The 11,050-nt window shown below is 39.3% G+C and overlaps 1 protein-coding gene across 1 annotated transcript; it reads right to left on the bottom strand.

The window, feature by feature from the left end:
• Window positions 1–4,332: 4,332 nt before the first annotated feature.
• On the bottom strand, window positions 4,333–6,376 carry LOC147603909 (small ribosomal subunit protein uS4z-like). Its single transcript, XM_086795825.1, has 3 exons — window positions 6,174–6,376; window positions 4,854–5,235; window positions 4,333–4,739 (listed from the first exon to the last, which is right to left on the bottom strand). The coding sequence occupies exons 1-3, from the start codon at window positions 6,199–6,201 to the stop codon at window positions 4,556–4,558; spliced, it is 594 nt and encodes a 197-aa protein (XP_086651951.1). The 5' UTR covers window positions 6,202–6,376; the 3' UTR covers window positions 4,333–4,555.
• Between the last annotated feature and the right edge of the window lie 4,674 nt (window positions 6,377–11,050).

An 11,050-nucleotide genomic window follows, 5' to 3' on the forward strand; every position in this document is an offset into this window, starting at 1 on the left:
TACAAATTCAACACTTGCTAGTATGCTACCTGGGTATTATGGAGCTGTGCCCTAAATTTGCAAAGAAGGTATTGGCTATGTGCTTGCATCCATACTATTTAGGCCAAAGTTTAAGGTCTACTGGTTCACCAATGGTGTAAAAGCAAGTGTCTTTACTACTTTTGTCTTCAAGTGGGCATTATATGTGTAGTTGAATTGCTTAGCTGAGTAGAAGTTCCAATTTTGATCAAATCTACAGGTTAATGGTTTGGTGTAGATATGCAATAGTTTCATCTTTTGTGGTTGAATGAATAGTTTGATAGCACTTTCTTTCTCTTTGGTAGCCTTTACCTTAGTGATTTAAAATGATCAATGCTTGTGACTTGCTGACATTGTTTTGTGTTTGTAGGTGTCTGATTTGTACTTGTAATGATATTAGCTTATTTTTATTGTTGAGAATCTCTTGTTACTAATGTTAATGACTCTTTAGCATTGATTTTCAGTCTCGCTAATGTGCCACCCTTGATGACACTTAGATCTGTGCTTTCTTTTACATGTAAACAAAGCCACATGCCTCACCACAGATACTGCCAAGCTTTTTCGATCTTTGCTTTCTTTTCAAGATTAGCACTAGTAAACTGTTGTGAACTACTTTGTTTTGCCAAGGAACTATCTTAAATGTCTTGAATCCACAATCTTTTTTAAAATCTAAATTTAATCCCTTGGAAAAACTCCAAGCATTTTTTAATCTCGGCATACTCCAAGATTATGCTTGATGTTCTTGGTTTATCTCTTTTCAAGTCTTAATCTTCATTAACTTATGTCAATCTCCTATTGTAGCTTTGGAATGAACATCATAGGTCAAGATATCACTAAGATTAACATTAATTACATTGATTTATACTAATCATTATTATTAATCACTTTTTTCATCAAGTAACTATTTAGATAACACTAATTTTTATTAGACTGTTATATATTTTACCACTAATCATCTCAATTAAGCCTCTAACTTAATCTTTACATAAACTACTTGTTGTTTGATAGTTCTCTCCTTTGTATAATTTTTCTATGTTTATTTGTGAGAGAATTAACAAGAACTACAAAAAGAATGAAAGATTAAACACTTCAATTCTTGCACTCCAATCCCTTTTGTTGTGGATTGATTTTACACAAGAACTTCAACTCCACATTTCTTGATCAAGATTTGTAATCTCCAAGATCTTCAAAGGACTTGCACAATAACTAGTTTTCTTGATTTCTCTATCATAATTTGCACAAGACCAATCATCTTTGACAAATCCCTCATTAAAATAAGAAATCTCTCAATATTTTTAAGAAAATGAGGATTCTAAGATTTATTATAATATTGTCCAAAAATTAAGTTTCATAAAATGACAAATTAAGGTTTAATAATCGATTATAATTTAAAAAACTCTAATCAATAAGATAACCAAGAAATAGTGCAAATTAAAGTTTTTAAAAATGTGATTAGTATATACTCAAAAATGATTAACATTAACCTCATTGCTAACCTACTCTCAACAAAGCTCAAAGCAAAATTTAAAAATTGTGTAAAATCTAATCTAAAAATGATTAAACACTAATCACTTGAACAAGAATCTAAACAAAGCTCTAAAAATGATTAAACACTATCTCTAAGCAAGAATCTAAGCAAAGCTTTGATACCACTACAAGAAAGATAGATGCACTCATTACATGGAGTACCATATGTGGAGATAAAGAGAATTGAAGCTTGCAAGCAACAAGCAACAAGAAAGAAGATATGCATCTTATGTGGACTCCAACAATTGAGTTTACTTGTAAGGACTCCAACCAATGAGTTCTACTCTCACCAGATCTATTTCTTGCAACTTGCACGTACACACAAATATGTGTATATTTTAATGTGTATATATAATATATACACACATATGTATATAGATAAATACATCATATTCATACGTACACATATGTACATGTAGTTATATGTGTGTGTGTGTGTGTGTGTGTGTGTGAGAGATACACGTATATGTATATAGATACATACATCATACTTACACGTGTAGTTTTATACACATACATATATAGATAGATACATACATTCACATGTGTAAGTATTGAGCATGCAAAGTGGATGTACACACAAAAGACAACTATTTAAAAAAGTAATAAAAGTCTATTATAATATGGTTAACCTTGTCATACACAAATGAAGGTCTTGATAAATACGATACAAAGAACCCATATTGAAATGAGTAACTTCTATATGCAATAAATGAAGGCTTGTCTTTGATACAAAGTAATCTCCAAAATAGATTGTCTCTCTGTCATGGACAATGTTAAAAAACACACTAATACAAATACATCCGTAGCTTCTCTTCAAAAATACTACTCATGTCCACTTCACATACGTAGAAATGCAACACCATCTTGGACATCATTCTTTTTCCATGGTCGATGATACGTTGATCATTAGATACATTTACATAGAAAATAGTGTGTTTTTAACACTTCCATAACATGAAGATATGTAACACTTTTTAGAGAATTAAAGGTTAGGTCCTATTCCTACATATAGAAGCTACTCATTTCAATAAGAGTTCTTTACAAGGCATATCTTCATCGATCATAAAGTTTAATAGTTGTTAATTACAAATTTTAATAATTTTCTCATCTTGTTTCACTACAGAAAGATTCACTTTTCATGCTCACTATAATGGAGATGAGTGACTATCCTACCTTAACGAGCATCATGCGCCCATAGTTTATGGCTCTAAGAAGCGCAAGCTTCATTTTTCTAATGACTAGACTGACCAATTAATTCTTGCAGATTGATATTTTTCATCACGACAAAACAAGTACATTCTTTGAATATTTGTTGTCTTATCCTATGCGTGTGTATGGTTGTTCTGTCTGCATCTGTGCATGTGCATGTGTCATAGTCAACGCAGAGTTGAGATCAATGTGTAATACAACGGATATACGTGTGATAGAAATTTAGAATTGGTGCCACACGTCTACTTTGTGTGCGTATCTAAGAGTAGGCCAAAAGCCTCCAAATGCAGGTACAAGATTGCTTTGCCCCAATAATATTCACACATAGGAGCACTTCACATCGCTTAGTAATTGACTCACCAAAGGCCACTTGTCTAGGTAAAGAGGAGATGCAACAATCATAGGCCAATGTACGGGTTCAATCAAGGAGTGTAAGAGTAATAATGCACGTGTTGGTTCACCTATTTCTGCAGACACGTGAAGCCTCTAGGTGCAGTTCAATTAAGGACATTGGATCCAATAAAGGAGTCACCTTTGCCTAAACACAACTCCCACACAGATAACCTCCACATGCTGCATGGAGTGCTTACTTCAAGCAAACCAGTCCAATATCCCAGCTCAATCTGATTGTGCCCAGGCATGCTGTAGCCAATCAAGAAAAGGTGACAGCCAAATTTTCAGAAAGATTCTGCCAAAGGTACACAACCCAGCTACTTTCTTTTTCTTATACCACTATAGAGTTCAGACTGCACACCAGACAAACAGTAGTGAGAGCAAAACCAGTCTACACAGCTCATCCACCTAAGGCAAACCGGCCCAAACAACTGCAGCCACCTGCCTGCGGGCTTTCACATGTTCACAAAAGTGTGTAGTGGCAAGACGGATTTGAAAGAACTTACCCACTCTCTCTCTCTCTCTAACCCCAAATCCATCCACATTCACTCAACATTGCGCCCTTTCCACATCAGCTCTATCTTCCTACCCTAACCCATCCATCGACATTCACCTCCACACCATCCTCCTACCCTAATCCATCCTCCTTAACACATCTTCTGCAACACCATCATTAGTATTGAGGGCCTGTTGGCCCCTACAGACCATCATTAGTATTGAGGGCCTCTCTCTCTCTCTCTCTCTCTCTCTCTCTCTCTCTCTCTACATTCACACAAAATTCAAAGCATTGTCCTCCTACCCTAATTAAGGACACCCAAAATTCAAAGCTGTCCTCCTACCCTAATTAAGGATGGTCCACGTTCACCCAAAAATTCAAAGCTCTGTCCTCCTACCCTAATAAAGTATGGTCCACCACCAGAGACTTGCTAATATTAAGGCCGCCTGGAGACTTGTATGGTTGGCTAATTAGGCCTCTTTGCAGTAATGATGAATCTGCAAAAGCAATGGAAAAAAAACACAAGAACAAGCCACCATGAAAGCAGCACTGTACACCAATCATCATGTCCACATAATCATAACAAGTGCCTAACGCCTGGAGAATATAACTCGTTATAACAAGAAAAGATATAATAAGTACGAGAGCCCCTAAATTATGCACCCCTATGGATTGCACCACAGTCATAAACACTAGATACACCATTTTTTATAATAACTCCAAAAAAACACAACTCTGGCTAAAGCCATGGTTGTAACTTAACAGTTTCTCACAGTCCGTACTAATTAAATAGTAAAACACTAAAGTCCCAACTTAGATTTTAAGACAGTCAATCTGATGTTGATAGCAGCCAATTGCACTCAGTATGACTTCAAGCAGAGTACTCTGCACAAGCCTTCTGAATACAGTCTAATCCTCATCCTCCTCTTCCTCACCACCACCTGAGGCCTTCTTCGATGCAGCCTTCAGGTTTCTTCTCTTCACACGACCAGGTCTACCACCACCAAAGGGACTAGACAATGCGAAATCAATATGCTTCTGTGAATCTACTCTAACAAGAAAGGATGCTACATTGACAACTTGCTTCCCGACCCTACAAAAAATTAGAACCAAGCAAGCTCTTTGGAATCAGGCTAACATTATACTTGCAAGCCCTAGAAAGCAAGAAATCTGTACCTCAAGCATAGAAAGGTGGTGGGGTGCTCACCTGATATGCCTTTGCTTGATAAGAACCCGGGCATGATGGATAGACTTTGCCATCCCAGATTTGAAAACCAGGGTTTGCAGCCGACGCTCCAAGAAGTTCTCAACTGTGAGAGCCAAGACATAATCAAGCTTGTTCTGGCTTTCCTCAAGAAGACCATACCGAAACATACGTCGAAGCAAGGCCTCTCCCTCAAAAATACGGCGAGCGTTCTTCTCATCGAGGGTTAGAAGCATCCGGGCATTGTTACGAATGCGGCTAAGAGCATACTGCACTCTCCAAAGCTCACGCTTGTTGCGAAGGCCGTACTCCCCGACCAGCTTCAGCTCTGCATCTAGTCGCTCCTTCTCGTAGGGCCTACGAGGCTTCTTGAAGGTCTTGCCATCTGCCATAAAAATTACGAACTTAGGCGGAAAAAATTGTCCACCAAAAGTACACCTTCAGCTTTCAATTAAACTCTATGGTTTTCAGTTATACCTATAATGGTACCCCTCCCCAACCCCATAACCTCCAGGAATGGGACATGGGTTGTCCATTCTAAACTTGGAAATGGGGTCACACAGCTCCCATTTTCCAGCCAGGAAAGGACATGGGAATAATAATCAAAATGTTCCCTGATACAACTTCCTAAATAATTCGCACGATATACATAACATAGAGATTGTTTAATCTTAATCATTACCACCTCTTCAAACTCCCCCTTTCCAATGCTCTTGCTAAAGAGCACCTACCCTGACTATTCCTATCTTGGGAAAAGGGAACACTATTTTTGTAATCCCAAAAAAATGCCATGATAGCTTTCTACAAGTGTATAATGATAGTATACAAAAATGTTTGCAGATGTCCATACAGGCACATACCTACATACATACACAAAAATACATAAACATGCATATATACAGATATAAGCATGTATAGATAAATATTTGCACATATACATATGTATATCCATAGATGTACATAGGTATAGAGGTACAACATGCATACATGAATGCAAACATATGTGCATAAACACAAGTGCATAGATAGATAGACATATTAATATAAAGGCATGATTATGTACTGTAGCATGCATGTATGTACATAAATAAACACACACACACACACACACATATACATACATATATACTTAGATTATCATACATACATATAGGCATATGGATGCACATAAATAAACATGCACAGATACATAACAACATGTGCAGAGGATGTAGATAGCAGATCAGTAGCCTCAAAATACAGTAAACGTGTAGAACCAAGAAGATCTGGAAACAAGAAAAACGCAGGCAAAAAGGCAGAGAAGGGGGAGGGGCGGGGACTCACAGTTGCGGTAGAAGCTGACGTGCACCATCCTTCCTCGTGCTTCTTCTTCTTCGGCTGCAGTGATGCCGGTGGCAACAAGCAGCACTTCGGAAGAGGGCGGAGCCAACCCTAATTAAAAAAAATGTGCTTTCACAACCGGGCAGCGGACAAGCTTTAAGTGTTTTGCCATGCCACTATACCCTTAAAGGTATATGAGTGCAATAAGAAAATTTGATTCCCACATGGAAATAAGGATGCTATTAGAAGTGCACCTACTGGAATTGTTGAGTAATCCTCACGAACGATGTGGTGCTCCATTCGTTGAATATAGAAGAATCCTCTTATACAAGTCCCTTACACAGTTTTTGCACAACCACATGTTAATAATAACGTTAAACATTTTGACTACACCAACACTTATTTTTTGTACATGTTTGTGTGAGTGCCACGAGGGGAGCAAGATCATACACAAGGTATGGTTTGGAGATGACCCCTTAACACTTTAATCATGGGGGAATGCACATGCCTCTCCCATGTTGTTCGATTCAAGTACTTACCTAGCTAACCTTTGTTGTGACATGTATTTTTGGGAACTTTCCGAGCTCTGTAGCTATGAGTCATGGAGGAAGAGCTTGATCTCCCTTGATGGAGGTAAGTAGAAGGATTCCTACACTCTGGACCTCACTCACAAGAGGCGATAAGAGAGGGGAAGCTCATACAAAAGAAATCCTACAACCATTCATATCTAAGCAAGCGTCCATCGAGTAATGCAAGGATCCAAAAGAGCATAAGAAATAGAGTAAAGAGAAGGAGGAGCGATCACAAGTATTATACTCCACTGGGGATGATTATATATTGCTTAATGCCAAAATCAACTTATGTATACGTGACATGTTTTTACTTGGCCAGCTATGACTTAAAAATGGTCCATGGCACTCTTTTTCTAGCTTAAGCAAGTATATACATGAAGTCATAGACTTTCCCTATTTGGCATTAAGCACAGAATAAGGCTGCTTTATATGATCTAGCATCGTCTTACAAAAGATAACTCCCGCTATAAAATGTAAGATAACAAAGCACCTTGACAAGCGAGGCCATGTTAATCGGAGTGGTTTAACATATCCCTTCCTAAAGGTGATTGCATCTGTGAATCAACAAGCTTGAGTGTTACAAATATTGTCAGTCTCATAAAACGAGCTAATGAAGGAAAGGAAGCAAACTATGAAACAAAAGCATGATACTCTCATTAACCGGAGTTTACATGGCTCAAGAGGAGTCTACACTCCATCTCTCATATGGGAGAGAACACCATAGCCAAGAAAGCTAAGAAATCTTGAAAGCTTGATTTGATTAGTAAAATGATTATCCTCTTGGTTAATGCCCATAGTTGACCTTTATACCTCCTACCTTTACACACCACCACTTATTAATGTCCCCCGTACTTGGGCAGCCCCCCCCCAAACCCACAGCCTTCGCCCCATTATTTTAGATGGCCCACTTATTAATGTCCCCCGTACTTGGGCAACCCCCCCCCCCAAACCCACAGCCTTCGCCCCATTATTTTAGATGGCCCATAAGCACTTTCTTACAAACCATCCCCACTCATAGATTTTGTCCTTTAAACCTTGTATCAATTAGATAATCCACATGCGTAGGACCTCCAATCATAAGTGCTTGGGTACCAATCATCCAAAAGTGAATGGCATATCTAATCCAATTGTAAGAGCATTATAAGCATGGTTATAAATGCCCTCCAATAGCTATAAACTTCATCATTTACCCTTAAAATAGCCTACCAAGACTTTCTCTCCAAGATCGTACATCAAGTCCACAATCTTCCCAATGCAAGTATCTTCATTCTCAAGTGACATGAAGCTCTCTAATTCCCTTCCATTTAATTCACCAAATACATCCAAAATGTCTTCATGACTTTCCAAAACTGTAGCGGGTAGTTGCCATGAGGATTCTTTTCCTTAGGTAAACCCTTCCATTTAATGAGGTATTCCACTAAACAATGGTTGCATAGCACCCTCTATTATGGGCTACCACACCTCCAAGAGGGAACTCAATGCATTCACCTTAGGAAAGAGTAATAGAACACAACTGTCGTAGGGCACTTACCAATGCTTCGAACTTGTGTTCCTTAAGGTCTCCAAGTGCACTTGAGAAGCTCCAATCCTCCAAGCTCCACCTCCACGCTATCACCCATAAGTCGCTCGCACCACCACATAAGGCAATCACTCTCTCTCACTCCTCAACACAAGCATGCAACATACAAGTATAGAGGAGGCAATAGTGCTAGAATTCTCTCTCTCAATCTCTCTCTCAAGACAAAAGCAAGAGCTATCAATAGCACAAAGGGGGATTGTGTCCATTCATTATGAGAAAATGCCTTATAGTAGACAATTGGCTCTTATTCACACTTGGGCGCCCAAAACTTACTTAACTAAGGCCTTGGGTGGCCAATATCTCATAATGTATAACTTTTATAGTGTATTTGCATGACACTTATTAATGTCCTCAAATGGAGGAGCATATTTATTAATCCAAAATGGGATTAACATCCCCCCTACCTGATGTATGTTCTGTCCTCAAAACCTGTTATCGAGGTCGAAAGACCTGGTCACCAAACTCATGACGATAAAAGTTACAGCGTGACTGAAGCTTTTTTAGGGTTCTTCTAAATGCCGAGTGTGATCTCCAGAACCCGGTGTCGACCATGTCTTCAAATGTGACATGCATATAGGCTAGTAGACACCTTAGGCGATGATAATACAACATCATGCCTCAATCACAGGCCCCTTGATTCATGTCGAACTACAGCTCCTCAGCATCATATTCATTATACCTTTCCTTGGGTTGATCTATCAGGACCACGAGCAATTTTAGGAATCGAACACTGGCGACGATTGCTGGGTCTGGGATACGGTGCCATGCCTGCATCCAATTCAGCATCTGTTTCCTTTGCTCTCTTATATCTGTAAATGTGGCTGGCATGAAGATGGGGAAGTTATAACATACATGTGAATCTCATTGCTTGGCCTCTTGAAAGTCTAAAGGTGTCCATCTTCTCTTCAGTGGCATGTACAAGGGATCCACTCTTTGAGTTGGTGGTGCACACATATATTCAGGGCTATATTCCGAGATTGTGAGGTATTCTTTTCTCCAATCTGGTTGTATGCCGAAATCATCCAGCTTGGGGTTTGCATCATCTGTGATAATTGTAGTGTACCCTCCTCTTGTGTGGACTGGATGAGTCTTCCTCCATCTACGGAAGCAGTAACTGATCATAAATGTCACAATTCTTATTTCCAACAGATCGGCCAATTGTGGATTTGCTAACTTGGTGTGTCGTGCCACGTTAGACCATAAAGTGCCCTCTCTAGCCAAAGGCAGGAGCTCTTCTAATTCCAGTCAAGGTGCTCGAAGAGGGTGCGGTACATAGGAGTGCTTTATCAGTGTGACATCTAAGTATGCTTCTGGTAAAATCCGCTGAGTTGGTTCAAAGGGTGTTATTGCATTAACACCTTGAACATAAGTTTTGGTTTTCGTAGTGGATTCCTAGCTCTTATGAATCCTTCGTACTCTGTAGCAGACAAGGACTCAAGAATAGTATCATTAGTAAAAGATTCAATGGTGTCTTGTGGGAGAGTGTGACGTACCTCCTGAGTTTGTCGTGGGAAAGACGGGTCAGGTGTCGATACGTCCTCGGGGGTGAGAGTGTTAGTGGGAAATTCCAAGGGTTAAGAGGGGAGAGCAGAAAAAATACAGTCTTCTTAAGACTCGTCAGTAGGCGGAGCATTTGATTAAGTAATTTACTAGTGACATTAGAATATACAGGGTGAGTAGGGTTAAATGATGAACTTGAAGTTTCTTCCTAACCATGGCTTGAACTTGGGGGTGGGTGGCTAGGTTTCTGGAGCTTCATAAAATCTTGGAGCTCAGTTATATCATCAGGATTTATGTTAGGATACTCAATATGTGTTTTATCAAAAGTGTAAAGGACGTTGGTTAACATTGCTTCTAGATGCTTGTAGATATTATGATAGAGTTTTAGAATACTAGAAGGATGCTATAAAGAGGATTCACATAGGTTTAAGTGCTGGTAAGCATTGTATACTTCTAGCCACCCATGGCTTATGATCCATTGATAACTTTGGGCTACAACCTCGTAGTTGGCCGGTGTGTCAGGAATATCATTTAAAACAAACAGGTCTAATCTATCGATGCTGTTGTCCAGGATTGAGTTCTAGAGCACCCGACACCAACTACGAAGGTTTAGTACAATCGGGTGCAAGGATAAAAGGAAATATCCTGAGGATCAATTAGTACTACGTCCCCTTGAAAAATTCCCATGATGATAGTGGGATCAGCATCACATTCGGTATTTTGTTTAATGAGTGTTAGTTCTTCTAGGCTTAGGTCCTCATACAGGTTTATATCATATTAAAGCAATGAGAGGGTTAGTGTAGACAAAAAGAGAGTAAGAGTTTGAGGAGGGTCTCGAGGAGTTACTGCCAAACTGACGTATCTCCGAGGCTCGCTCAAGGAGTAGGCATATCTCATATGTGGGTTCTTGTCGTCGTTGACTTTGTTCTTGGATGGCTAGTTGACGTTCCATCTCTTGGATGAGTGAGTCCTTGGTGCTGAAAAGGTTTGAAATAGCTATTTCTCTGACCATCCTGGTAGCATCCACCAGCTCCTCAAAGCGCTTTGCTGCTTCTTCTTGCACTCGTCTGGCGGTAGCCTCTCTTCCATGAGCCTCAGTAATCCTTTGAAGTCTTTCAATTTTTTACCATCTTGTAGCTGTTGTGTGACTTGCACCATCACTTCTTGGTGTGCAATCATCATTCTTTGCATCTCTGAGACTGATTGGTGCTGATGGTGTCATTGAGTGC

This window comes from Cibotium barometz, chromosome 63 (genome assembly GCF_041138505.1).
Source record: "Cibotium barometz isolate CiBa-2024 chromosome 63, ASM4113850v1, whole genome shotgun sequence".
Classification (NCBI taxonomy): Eukaryota; Viridiplantae; Streptophyta; class Polypodiopsida; order Cyatheales; family Cibotiaceae; genus Cibotium; species Cibotium barometz.

Coding starts and splice junctions, on each gene's coding strand:
- LOC147603909 (XM_086795825.1), bottom strand. CDS start 6,201: ATGGTGCACGTCAGCTTCTACCGCAACT. Junction 5,236..6,173: donor CGTCAGCTTCTACCGCAACT/GTGAGTCCCCGC, acceptor TTTTTATGGCAG/ATGGCAAGACCTTCAAGAAG. Junction 4,740..4,853: donor ATCAAGCAAAGGCATATCAG/GTGAGCACCCCA, acceptor AATTTTTTGTAG/GGTCGGGAAGCAAGTTGTCA.